Genomic DNA, 14548 nt, shown 5'->3' on the forward strand with positions numbered 1-14548 from the left:
TACAGGTCGTTATAGATTTTGATGGTAAGAAACACTTTAACTTAAAATGGGTTAACAGGCAATTTTTAATTTCATCATTTCACAGAAGTTATTATAAATACAAATAAAAAACATCAGTTTTTTCACTTGATATAATAATAATAACTTTCGGTTTCTTACCTTAAACATGGATTAAAGATTTTTATTGTAGTACATACGTATTTCATTATCTTTTCATGTTTAAATACTAATTATTCAACATGTTTGTCCTTAAAAATTAAAATTATGTTAAATTTACAACATGTATTTTAATTTACTGTCTCTTAAAAATACAGAAATATTCTAAATACTAATTAAATCAAATCACTTTTATTGTCACATCACATGTGCAGGTACACTGGTACAGTACATGCGAGTGAAATTCTTGTGTGCGAGCTTCACAAGCAGCAGAGTTGTGCAAAAATACAATAACATAAAACAAGCAAAATATAAGAATGGCTAAATCTGAGACTAATAAATATATGTACAATATATAATAGTATATGCATCACAATTACAGAAAGCTTATATATTTTTATGTGATGGTATCCATCCATCCATTTTTACAGCTCATCCAGGTTCAGGTTGTGGGGGCGGAGTCTGTGGAGAGCGGCACAAAGAAGCCCAGACATCCTCTTCCTATATAATGAGATATTTACGGCTTTACCAGGTCTAACTAATCACAAATAGCTTGGGGAAAAATGGATCCCATTGATGCGACCGTCTCTGCATCACGCCCACCCACATAATATTCAAACCTCCGAGGAGCAGCCAATCAAAGGAAAGTGGGTGGAGCTGCTCCAGTACAACATTTTTAAAAAGATGGTTTGAAATGCAGTATTTTTCCAATATTGTGAATCATGCAAAGCCAAGAATAAATATCTGAAGTTGTAAAAACAGTCCTAATACAAGCATCCATTGTTTTTCTTTTTTTTAACTTTTGTCAGTTAAACATTAAAACAAAAAGTACGATTTTAAATATTCGCATTTCTATATATTAAATTAAAAGTGAAGTAGGCATCATAGGTACCATTATGTTCTGTGGCAACAGCGATAGCAGACATTTGCTTGCCTATGATGGCGCAGACATGCGTAGATCAAGTCGGTGTCGAACAAATGACTAACCCGATCAGTGCCTCTGCAGGCCCCACGACTGTGCAAAGGTTGTCTGTGTTTGTACAGTGAAGGGTTAAGGTTAGGGTGTACAAAGGCCCGATGAAACAGAATACGTTGAATCACAGCATCACCATGTTTGCATCTGTTGCTCTGATATTGTTGTTGGTGTTGTTGCTTCTCCTGCTGCTTTTTTCAGCATACAGACCCAATAATTTCCCTACAGGCCTGCGACCAATCCCCGTCTTTGGAAACCTGCTGGATCTCAATCTGGAGAAGCCTATTGCTGGCCTAGAGAGGGTGAAGTTTAATATCATTTCTAATATTTTAAATATATAAAACCATTCTACAATTTTTTTCATATATGCATTCATTGATGTACACACGGATAGGTTTGTCTGAGATTCCTGCATCTTTAATTGTTTTCTGGTGTTAGTTTTGTTTTCCTTTCTCTCTAAAAATAAAATATTAGATTGGATTAGATAAAACTTTATTAATCCCTCTGAGAAATTCGGTAAGCTGCATACAGTTTAATAAGGGAAATGACTGTTTTTAGTCTAGATACTCATTTGTTGAATAAATATCTTAAAAAAATGAATGAAAATAGATTTGAATATTCCAAAGTTTTTTTTTCGTGGTAGTTATTTCACTCGGCTGTTTGTCTGCTCGAGCTGATGAGCTGAGCTCAGAGAACAGAGGGGGCTTGGCTCTGTGACCTGATGGTCAGTTATTTATCAAAAAATCTAACTTAAAAGAATAAAAATGCTCTGCAGAGCTGCTGTGAGGTGATTTTAGTCCAAACAAGGTCACTCGTTTGTTTACGATGACGATAACTTTTTAAAATCAACTTGTTACAGTGTCTCAAAATTGCACTGAATCTGAATTTCATACCCTATTTTTATAAAACATGCCACTTTATCTCCCCCAGCTGGCTGAACACGATGGGAACATCTACAGCCGTTTTATTGGTCCCAGGCCTGCGGTTGTTATCGTTGGGCCTTAAAGGAGGCCCTGATCCACAAAGCTGCTGACTTCTCTGGCAGAACACAACACCTAATGTACAATCATGCTGCACAGCGATAGCTTTCTGTGACTTTCTGTCTATTTATGCAGCCCCCGCAGACATGTTTCATCTCGTCTCAAGTTTTACACCAGATCCTCTTCCTGATACAGCTCCCAAGGGATTCGTGTCTCTTCCTAGAACTGAACTGCATAACTTTTGCTTGTGAGGTGAATGTGTAAACCACTAAACTATGAAAATGTAACAGCTGTGGTCTCCGTTTGTTATTTTAATGGGAAAGGAGTAAGAGCACAATGACAGCCTCGGGTCTCAGAGTTGCATCAGATAACAGTGGCCACTGGAAATGTAATGCAGACATATTAGTCTGCATGTGGTTGGAGTGCAAGATTAAAATTAATTAAGTGGGAATACTTTCTGTGGTGTCATGAATGTGATGTAAATACTGTGACAGGAGATTTCTAAGAATCATCCCGCAGTTCTTCAGCTTGAGACACCTGAGTTAGAAAACACAAACACTGCAGCTGTCTTTCACTCGCGAGGGCACGACCTGCGTCTCATCACTGTCTGTGTACTTTATTTATACTTGTCTGTGTGTACAAAGGTAACAAAGTTATTCTAAGAACTCAGAGCTGAGGTTCCCCTTATCTAAGTCTGCATGTTCTTTCAGAAAAGAGGAAGCTGTTAGTCGTTTATCACAAAAGACTTTATGTCAAAAGCCACGTAGACATTTGGTTGCTTAGTGATCCTAAAAAACCACATTTCATGAAGCTGATCACATTATATAAAAACAATTTTCCTTAAATGCTGAATGTCAAAACTCTGTACACTGGCACCATCTGGTGGTAGCAGTGAGAACAACAGGTGATGTGCTTGTAATTACTGAAACATAATTAAAGCCATAAAAGTTTCTCTTTTTGCATGTAGCTCATCCTCCAGGAGTGGTTTTAGCAGATTACAGTCCCGGTTGCAGCACAGACGTTTCAGCCTGGTGACCAGTGTTGGTCAAGTTACTTGAAAAAAGTAATCAGTAACTAATTACTGATTACTTCCCCCCAAAAAGTAATCCAGTTACTTTACTGATTACTTATTTTCAAAAGTAACTAATTATTTAGTTACTTAGTTACTTTTTAAAAACACGATTTACAACCTGAATAGGTGATAAAGCGATAGATCTTTCAGCCCAATTCTACTTTTTCTGCATAATCATCATACAAAATGTAATCAAATGAAAAAGTCTCTTTTTAAAACTTGTTTTATTAGATTTAATCTTTTAACTTTATGCATCAAGCAAAAATGTAATTATCTGCAACATTCTCTGACTGGAAGAAATTAGTTTAACATTTAAACCTATTTTCTGCACATTCCAGCACATAAAATAAAATATTTTTTGTGTTTACACTCAGTCTTTCAAATAGATGCAAGTAAAACACAGCAGAAAATAAATAAAGTCAAAGACTAGCGGTCCTGTTGCTCTATTTTCACCTGTAAAGCAGGAGTGGGGTAGGCGGAGGGTTACCCTGGTGCAGGTGTGCAGCGGTCAGTGGAAGAATCCGCGAGTTTCTCTGTGAGTTTCCCATTACGTCGTAGCTACTCGGTGCTTGTTTGGAAGTTTAGGGGTTTTTTTCGCTGTAAAAAGAAGTTTTCTTCCCACGCACAACGGACACTAATGTTTTTGTCACTTTTTATGGAATCAAACTCAAAGTAAGGTCAGTACTTCCACGCTTTAAACGCTGCACGCTCATACTCTCTCTGCACTCGATATATGATCCATTGTTGATCTGCACACAGCTGTTGTCACAAACGTCGCACTCGCTTACGTCACTGTCATGAGACATTCTCGCAAAAAAATCACGGTTTTAGTAACGCAGCGTTCCTGTAGGAAAGTAACGGTAATTTAATTACCGTTTTTGCAATAGTAATCTCTTACTTTACTCGTTACTTGAAAAAAGTAATCGGATTACGCGTTACTGCCCATCTCTGCTGATGACCCTGAGAAACTTTGGTCTGGGGAAACAGTCCATGGAGCAGAGGATTCTCGGAGAAATGCAGCACGCTGTGAAGCTTCTGCAGGAAAGCGTTGGTATGCTTTTCTCCAGCAGTGAGTAACTAATTGTTTTTGTTGCTCTGTTTTTAATGACGTTTGTGTCTAAAAACGTCTGTTCACATTGTTTCTCCAGGTAGGACCACAGACCTTCTGCTGCTGTTCCACACTGGAGCCTCAAACATCATCTGCCAAGTTCTGTTTGCTGAGCAACGAGGATGAATTTATCAAGTTTTCTGTTCGTCTTTTTCATGAGACATCCGAATTAATCGCTGGGGCACGGTGAGCTGCTTTCATAGTGACGCCTCTGAATATCATGCTGTCACTAATGTTATGGAGAATAAATACAATCTGCAAACAAGGTCACACCATAACAGTAAAATCGCTTTTTTCATGTGTACAGACTCATGAGTACATTCCTGTGGTGCGCACCTTCCCGCTGCCTTTCCCGGAAACCTTCAAGTATTTCAGGCTATGTTTTGGAAAGTTTTGATTTGCAAAAGTTTTGCAAATAATCCTTATTTTATGTTTTAATGCAGAGACAATAGCAAAGCTGTCATATGTTTGATGATCTACTCCTGTAGAAGTGAATTAGCTGACAGGTGAAACCTCTTCCTTGGATGAACATGATCAATAATCATGTATAACCACTATATTAATCAAATATTCTCATTCAAACCAGAAAAATGTTCGTATTAAAAATGAAAATGACTTGTAATTGAAATGTTGAGGTGACCACATGTGACCACATTGAGGCCCATTTGAATCAGGCACAAATGACACTGAGTGTTAGCTCTCCATATATTTTCAAACATTTCCCCCAAAAGCAAGAAAAAGCCCCAAAATTCTGTTATTTTACTGAACGTAGTATGATGCAACACAGGATCAACAATACAGCACCTGCAGTATTAAGTGTGAGTCAGTTTTATCCATGTGTTTAAAAACATCCATGTCAGCATGACACACGGTGCAGTCATCGAAACAGCTCATCACAGCTTTTTTCCTGTTAAATCGCCCATGAAAGAGATTTGGAGAAGTTGACAGAGAACAAAAAGAGCAAAGTTCCCGGTAAACCACGTCATTTATAGATGACTCGTCTGTTCATCAAGACGACGGCTCGTTGTTTTCTGAAAACCAGCTTTCAATGCGCACCTTCACTATGCTGGAACTGACGCACCTGCAAACACCATGCTTGTTGCAATCCTCTACCTGATGACTTATCGCGAGGTGCTTTTTATACAGTGTCTCGTTTAGCCAAGGATTAGCTGCATGTTTGATGCTCTGTGACCTGCAAAACTAACGACATCTTAATAATAATAAATAATAATAACAATACATTTTATTTAAAAGCGTCTTTCAAAACACCCAAGGACACTGTACAGAACAAACAACACAGCCATAAAAACAGGAAATAAACACAATAATAAAAAAATGTTTAAGAGCATGGAGAAGTTATATAGAGAAGGCTATCTTGAACAGGTGGGCTTAAAAAGAGGGAATGAACTGATGCTTCTGAGGTCGGGGGATAGGGAAGTCGAGGGCAGAGCGACTGACAGCCCTGCCCCCCATGGTGAAAGGAAGACGAAAGGAAGGAACAGGAAGAAAAAGAGAAGAGGAGGATCTGAGGCACCGGGATGGGGTGGAGATCTGTACCAAATCAGAGAGGTCTGGTATGAATAGCCTTATAATAGAGTATAAAGGAGTATTTTAAAATTAATGCAAAGTTTAACCGCTAGCCAGTGAAGCTGCTTCAGGATAGGGGTGATGTGGTGGGTAGGGGGAGTCGTAGTGATAATACGGGCAGCAGAGCTCTAATCCTGCAGGGATGATGGGATGTGTGTGAGTTTGGGGTATCACGCTTGGTAAACATGGTAAAGAGCTATTTAAATAGCTTTTTGTTAGCATGTGTTAAATTCTCCAAGTGTTAAATTTCTCCAAATACAAGTTAAATATTCATAATTTGTCTATAAAAGCTTTGCAGTATGTATACAACATAAAAACATGTATGGGTACTGCCTCATAGATAAGCAGAATTTACACTGTAAATGTTCAGTTCTCTATCGATTAAAACAATCGTGGTGAAAGGTGTTCAAAAATAGCTACAAAGACCTGCACCTGCAAGGATTCGCTGTGTACTGGCTGATATGAAAACCAGATTTACAAAATATGTAGACGATAAGGAGAATCAGCACCTCCAAATCTGAGGCCATGGTCCTCAGCCGGAAAGGAGTGGAGTGCCCACTCTGGGTCAGGAATGGGTTCCTGCCCGGAGTGGAGGAGTTTAAGTATCTCACGGTTTTGTTGAGTGCGGGAGAAGGGAGCGAGACGTTGACAGACTGATTGGTGACGTGGACGCTGTGCTGGTCCACTGTGGTGAAGACAGAGCTGAGTGCAAAAGCAAAGTTCTCAATTTACCAGTTAATCTACGTCCCCACCCTCACCTACAGTTTGAGCTGTGGAGATTGCTAGCCATCTCTCGCCCACTGTAAGAAACCTCGGAGTGTTCCGAGCCTGGATGGCTCTTTTAAACTTGAGAAACAGGTCTCCACTGTGGTAAAAAACAGCTTTTACCAGTTGCGTCAGATTTCCAAAGCAAAGCCGTTCCTTCCTTTAAAGGACCTTGAAAAGCTTGTCCACGCATTTATTACATCCAGATTGGACGACTGTAACTGCCTCTACTCGGGCCTCCAACTCTCTTCTCTTTACCGGCTTCAGTTAATTCAAAAAGCAGCTGCGCGTCTTTTAACAGGTACGAGAATCCATGAACACATCACTCCAATTTTAGCCAAACTACATTGGCTCCCTGTTAAATATCGTATAGATTTTAAAATTCTTTTGTTCACTTTTAATATTCTGAATAATTTAGCGTCCAGCTATCTCTCTGAACTACTCCACTCATACAATCCCAACAGAGCACTTAGATCGTCCAATCACAGGCTCCCAGCACAACCTAGGACTCGAATGAAGTCGAGAGGTGACCGGGCCTTTGCATCCGTGGCACCCAGACTCTGGAATAACCTCCCTGCTCATATTCGTACTGCCGAGTCGATCCAGTCTTTTAAATCACGTCTTAAAACTTATTTTTTTACTTTGGCTTTTGATTCTGTCTAGTTGGCTGATCTAGCTTGTTGTGTTGTTACCTATTGTTTGTTTTAACTGTCTCATGCTTTTACTGACTATGAAGCACTATGGTCAACACTGTTGTTTTAATATGTGCTCTATAAATACATTTTGATTTGATTTGATTTTGATTTGGTGACTGAAAGAACGAGATTGAGGATACAAGCGGCAGAAATGAGCTTCCTCTGAAGGGTTTCTGGCCTCTGCCTTAGAGATGGGGACTCGGGATAGAGCTGCTCCTCCACATCGAAAGGGGACAGTTGAGGTGGTTCGGGCATCTGATGAGGATGCCTCCTGGGTGAGGTGTTCCAGGCATGTCCCACCAGGAGGAGGCCCCGGGGCAGATCCAGGACACGCTGGAGAGATTATATCTCTCGGCTGGCCTGGGAACGCCTTGGTGTTCCCCCGGACAAGCTGGAGGGGGTTGGCTGAGGAGAGGGAGGTCTAGGCTTCTCTGTTTATGCTGCTGCCCCCATGACCCCACCCCAGATAAGTGGAAGAAGATGGATGGACGGACGGACGGACGGACGGACGGACGGATGGACGGACGGACGGACGGACGGACGGACGGATGGACGGACGGACGGACGGACGGATGGATGGACGGACGGACGGACGGATGGACGGATGGATGGATGGACGGACGGACGGACGGACGGATGGACGGATGGACGGATGGACGGACGGACGGATGGACGGACGGATGGACGGATGGATGGATGGATGGATGGATGGACGGACGGACGGATTGATGGATGGATGGATGGACGGACGGATGGATGGATGGATGGATGGACGGACGGACGGACGGACGGATGGACGGATGGATGGACGGACGGACGGATGGATGGATGGATGGACGGACGGATTGATGGATGGACGGACGGACGGACGGATTGATGGACGGACGGATGGACGGATGGACGGACGGACGGATGGACGGACGGATGGATGGACGGATGGATGGACGGACGGACGGACGGATGGATGGATGGACGGACGGACGGATGGACGGATGGATGGACGGATGGACGGACGGACGGACGGACGGACGGACGGACGGATGGATGGATGGACGGATGGATGCATGGATGGACGGACGGATGGATGGACGGACGGATGGATGGATGGATGGACGGATGGATGGATGGATGGATGGATGGACGGACGGACACCACCAACATAGCATTCGAATGCAAAGCAAGGAGATCTGCTCATTAACTAACCTCCTTTAATTGACCTGTAATTAGTATTTTGAGGCCATAACAGACGTCGATCAGCCAGGACAAGTTGACACCAGGTGCAGCTACTAACGTCTTTGGAATTGTGGTTGTATACACGGTTTAATGATAACTGTGTTTCTCCGAGCATTGTCAGCAGGAAATAGACATAGCTGTGGATAGGAAGGATCAAGCTAGTTTTGAAGATGCTCTGTGTGCAGGTAGATTCAACTTTATTCTTTATTTAGAGAGACTATTAACCCGTCATTGCTTTAAAGTCACCAATAAGACAAACAGGTACAATAAATGTAGCCTGAATATTTACATAGTCTGAAATAATGTATTATAAAAGGATGCTGCTGTTTCTTTGATGTTGTAACAACATAGTGTCATATTCGTCATGCAGGCTGTTATTCACGAGGTCCAGAGGATGACTAATATTGTTCCCCTCAGCATTTTTCACCGCACTACTAAAGACACTGAGTTAATGGCGTACTCGATAGCCAAGCTAAATATGAAAGAAACAGAAATAATTTTCTTGAATAAAACATCTGACATAATGTTACTGCTGTGCCAAACAGCTGAGAGAAAAGTGAGGGCAGCAGTTATCTTTTTTACAATAACGTGTATTTACAGCATTGGAAAATGTATGAAAGCATCTGTGAGGTGATGAGGGTCATCTTTGTATTCTTTAGGGAACCATCGTCATCCCCAACCTGTCATCAGTGCTTTTTGAGGAGGGGCAGTGGAAACTGACCCTGAAAACTTCCTCAGTGTCAGTGGAGAGTTTGTTAGACCAGAAGCCTTCGTGCTTTCTGTGCTGGTGCACAGTCAAATGGTCTCTCTGGTTCTTACTAACCACCAGAAAATTACAGGCTACCCTTCATCGTCCTTCAGTTTCACAAAATGCTACATGTGGGTTGTTGCGAGGTTGTTGGTGTGAAGTTGAAATAAACAATAGCTAATAGTCTTTGAGCATTAACAAATTTATCCTTTACATCCTCAACATGAAAGACGGACATGGTCACTAAGATGTCTTCTATTAGTTTGTAGACGCTGCACTTTTTGTTTTTTGGAGGTTTTGGAGATAAAAGTTACCAAATATAGTCAAGACCTTTGACCTGTGACTGATCAGTTAATGAGTCTGTTCTTTATTCTACAAACTCCGATACAAAACAAAGATAAAACTACCATTTATATGTGGACAGGAGGATGGAGTGCTAAGCTATCCACTAAGGCTAGCAGTCTGGGTAGGAAGCTGCATCCATAAACTGTATGTGTGCAACCCACACACACATAACAACTTCTAAGTTTAGCAGAAAGCTGTTGACTACACTTGTGTCAGCAGTTTCTGACACTTTTGTGTAGGCTTCATATTTCTGCCCTGGACATTACTGCTTGGTCAACATTATAGTTTAGAGGTGAATGATTGGCTGCTCCGGGGAGCCTGAGCGTGCTTCCTCATTAGTCAAACGGGAATTTAAACTTTAAACTTTTAAAAATGTGGCCTGATTTTGGAACTTAAAGACAGAAGGATTTAATCTCTTGAGATGAAACCCACAGTGATAGATATCTGACACGAGTCATCATTCGTTTGTGATTCACTCAGATGATTAAAAAGTTGGTCTGTTGCTGTGGTTTTACTGTACAAGAGTTACACATGTACTTAATAGTAACACAAAGATATTTAAGATATGCTCACAAATGAATCAATTCTGTCTTTTCTGGCTGACATAAAGGCACACTGCACGCTGTTCACTTTTACCAGTAGCCTTTTGATGGTAGGACAGCGCTGTGTTATTGAAGCTTTTGTGTGGATGCTGTATTGTTTGACTGGGCGGGAGGCCGGGGTGGGGGGCGGGATTGTGCATGTGTGTGTGTGTGCTGACATGGACCTTCTGTGATGGCTTTCAGCTGGATGATGTGGTACTGAGGACAGTGAGAGGAGAGTGGAGGAGAAAAACAGGGTGAAGGAAGATTTTAAAAACACTTAAACTAACGAAGCACGCGGTGAGACGCACGGCTGACTGAGATGGACTCGAAGACACTGAGACAAACTTGGGATTATCAGTAAGGGATCATCCGAAGAGGAGTTTCTCAAACATGGACTAGTCTGGGAGTGTGCACATATATAGACAAACACACACTCACCCTCATACATTCACACACTCGTGAGAGGCCTTGGAAGCGGACAGGTGCCATAATGCAGGAGTCTCCAGGTGCGGTTGGTGTGGATGGCAGCTACACTAGTAATGTCCCAGCCTTTCTAACTAAGCTGTGGACCCTGGTTGAGGACCCAGACACCAACCACCTCATCTGCTGGAGTGCCGTGAGTCACATTTACATTAATATTACTGGTTACTACTTTATATTAATTTTTAGTACAGTATATATAAGAAGTGAATATGGCATAGGTTGTCTATGAGAGACTGACCAGCTTGTTAAAGCTCTGGGGAAACTGCTGAAGCTGATGTTGCAGCTTTAACAGTACAAAAAATCCTACATGTCTTTATTGTACGGTTGCAAGATCTTTATTTGGTGGTGACTTAGTGGTTTCAGTATCAAGGCTTTGTTACTGGGTTGTTTAGCTTGTTAAGCAGTTGCATTTCTGATATTGATTCTATGTAACAAGTAACTCCATCAATGGACTAAAGCTTTGAACAGTATCGTAAATTCTGTTAATCTGAAATAGTAACAAAAATCTATTTGTGTAGTGTGAAGGCATCGAGTATGATCACAAATCCAGCACAGAGGTCATGTGTCCTCGAGAACACGGCTGCACATGTAAAGCTCACTGCTCATCCATGTTTGAGTTGTTTTAACAGATGCTACACACCTGAAGCGTTACCTTCAAAGCGTGTAACGTTTAGTTACAGCACACCTTCCCAAAGTGTGGGGCGCAGAGCCATTGCAGGGGGGGCGCGATATGAAGGGGGGGGGGGGGGGGAACGCTTGGACACTGCTAGCACGGCGCCCACAGAAACGCAAAGCAGGAGATGAAGCGTCGCTGAATATGTTTCCAAACCAACTTCATTCTAAGCCAAAGACTAGAAAATATGATGAAGCACATCTTCCCTTTGGTTTCACCTGCACAGGTGCAGAGGTAGGTCTCCCTGCAGGATTGGTTTTCCTTCGTCAGGAGCAGCGCTGGGCTGTTTAAATCACGGACAAACAGGATCCCACATTCTTGATCTTTACTTCACAAACACTTGTTGTAATGACTAACTACTCCTGACATGTTGGAGATGTTTGCTCTTTATACAGTAAAGTTACAGCAGGATACAAATAATATCAGGCTGATCCTGACACGATTTGTCCCCTCGGTTCAAATCAGGACAAACAGCATCCCACAGCTGTTTATGTTTTTAAACCCATTTTGCACAGAGAGGCATTTTTTGGAAAAATGTTTTGATATCAATGTTGAACATTATTACACAGGAAAAAAACAACTACAGTAAAATAATCACAGCGTGACGCCTCTGCCTTTGTAAACGGAGGCACAGTAACTGTGTGTAAAACCTGCAGACAGAGACAAAATACTGTTAATCTGACTTTCTATCATTCTGCAATTCATCTCCTGTAAACAATAACGTGGCAACAGCGTGACGTGAAAAAAGGCACATACCTTTGACGTTGCGTGACGAACTCTGTATTCCTCGTCCTCACGTAAACGCAAAAAAGGAGTTTTAAAAAAATTCGAAACGCCATTTACGTGGACGAAACAGCTGCGTTTTCAAAAGTGTAGGTGTGGACGTAGCGTAAAAGAGTTAGTAGTTTATTTTCTTACTACCTGTAATTTATTGCAGATTACTTGTATTTGCTTAATTGTTTACTAAATGTTTGAGGTGTGAAATAAACCACAATGGAGCAAAATATGAGTGCGTGTGGTTGGAGGATGTGTTTGTGCGCGTGCACGTGCGGGGGGGCGGAGGGCGAACATTTTTCTTGTAAAACAAAGGGGGGCCAGCAAAAAGGTTTGGGAACCACTGAGTTACAGCAAAGTATAGTAGATAGTAGTAGTTTTGTTAATGCTTTCCTTTCCTAAAATTATAGTATGACATGAATGTAGTAACAAGGTCAGTGACACTAATGACACTTACTGAGCACATCATTAAAAAGTGAATTCTGCTACTTCTTGGTGCCTTGGTGATAATTTATTGTTAAGTAATTTAATTTGTTAAGTATTTATTGTTAAAAATCAAAAGTATAAAAGCTTGGCCAGGTAAAGGTCCTTGTGTTCCCTTTCTAAGTGCTGTGTAACGTGTTCTTGCAGATGCATTGATATGTTTAGATTTAGGCGTTTAGATCCTCGAGGTTCCAAACACACAAGATATTTGTGGCACATAAAGTACATTTTAAATACTCTTTAGTCTGTTTTTTATACCTGAAATATCTCGTGGAGTGAAGTATTCGTTTTCTTTTATGCATGAAAACATATTTTTAAAAAATGATGTCATAACAGAAAAGCTCCATTGTATTAGATTTAGCAACGAGCTCGTTTCAGTGCTGTTCCTGCACAGGTGCATGCCCTCTATACTTTCAATGAACATCATCATCATCACCATCAGCTCATTGCAGTCTAATTTGGACCAATATTTTCGGCACAAAATACCCAAAGAAGACTAAAATCAGGCGTTTGAACGCCCTAAAAAGTGACCAAGAGCTCCTTAAAAATGATGCCAACAAAGTGATGTGATTTTGTTTATAATGTATCAAAGAAATTAACTAAATTTGAACAAAATAAAAAGGTTCAATGTTATAAAAGCTATAGTTTAAATGTTTAACATTTAGTAAAAGCATTGATTTGATATAATCTAAAAATATTGAGTCAGTATGACTCAGCTAAAGTATCTGAGCTAAATTCATTTACATGGATTAAATATCTAATGAGGATATTGTTACATTTTCAAAGAGAAAGTTGCTTATTTACTCGATATCTGCTTCACAATTTTAAAACAGAACAACTTACAGCGACTTAAAAAGTCAAATTCTAGTTTGAAAAGGTGCCAAAAAGGTCATTTTGTTTCCTTACACTTTTATTCTGATCTGAAGTGTTTATATGCTACAGCTAACTTGCATCATGTCTGCAGATTAAAATGTATTAACACCAAGTCAGTTTTGAATGATCAAAATATTAAAATTCAATATAACTGGACAATGTGTCAGAAATTATTTTGCAGAAATACTTTTTTGATTCTGTTTTTTCAGCCTTCAACAATTTATTGTAAGAAGAGTCAAAGTCATCAAACATGTAACCGAGTTCCTCGTTAGATGGAATTAGATGGCTGTTTGCATCTCTTAATCAAAGAAAACTACAACAGTAACTCCCTTTCAGTTGTTACATGATAATAATAATTTGGTGACTGTAATGAAAACAACGATCATTAAACAGCCTCTGAAAACACTCCTGAAAGGAGCAGGAGGGAAATGTTGGACTGATGCTGTGGTTCAAATGCAGCAGGCAGAGAAACAGTGATTAACTGTCAATTCTTTACTGTCCTTAGATTAGATTAGATTAGATTAGATTAGATTAGATTAGATAAAATGTTATTAATCCCTCGGGTGGTTCCTCCAGGAATTTTGGTAAAATGTACAAATCTATACCTGCTGATAAGAAAAAAAAGGACAAATAAAAGATTCAATCTGATTACAAAATGTTCCTAATATTTAAGAACTAAATATACTTTTATAGTAAACACCAATTCTAACCGTATAAATGATCCTCAGAGTGATGTAGTGTCTGCAAGATGGGTGTAATAGAGTGACAGTTTGAGTAGTTTCTCAGCTACTCAGTGAAAATGGGAGGAAAGCATGACTCATGGAGGGAGAGAGTGTAAAACTGGGTAAAAGTTCTGTTGTTATTCATTTAATGTTCCCCAATACATGCAGCATCCATATAACGTTGATTTCACCTGGTTTCAAACAGTGATGTTGCATTTTATCACTGACAGACTCTCAGCTTGACCAAAACACCGAATAGACAAACATTTTCTTTCATGTTTACACCGAGTTTGT

The 14548-nt window shown here is 40.5% G+C and overlaps 1 protein-coding gene and 1 long non-coding RNA gene across 2 annotated transcripts in view; both read left to right on the plus strand.

Annotated features, from left to right (window-relative positions):
• The first annotated feature begins 1636 nt into the window (after positions 1 to 1636).
• LOC146515965 (uncharacterized) lies at positions 1637 to 8209 on the plus strand. The gene is made up of 3 exons (XR_014875323.1): positions 1637 to 4232; positions 4330 to 4475; positions 4597 to 8209. It is a non-coding gene; the product is annotated as an uncharacterized LOC146515965 (long non-coding RNA).
• Positions 8210 to 10395: 2186 nt separating this feature from the next.
• Positions 10396 to 14548, plus strand: part of hsf4 (heat shock transcription factor 4) — a 22704-nt gene continuing 18551 nt past the window's right edge. The window contains exon 1 of the mRNA XM_085168189.1: positions 10396 to 10862. Within this exon, the coding sequence (XP_085024315.1) occupies positions 10737 to 10862 (126 nt within the window). The 5' untranslated portion in view covers positions 10396 to 10736. The remainder of the gene's footprint in view (positions 10863 to 14548) is intronic.

The sequence above is a fragment of the Neolamprologus multifasciatus genome, chromosome 7 (assembly GCF_963576455.1).
Source record: "Neolamprologus multifasciatus chromosome 7, fNeoMul1.2, whole genome shotgun sequence".
Classification (NCBI taxonomy): domain Eukaryota; kingdom Metazoa; phylum Chordata; class Actinopteri; order Cichliformes; family Cichlidae; genus Neolamprologus; species Neolamprologus multifasciatus.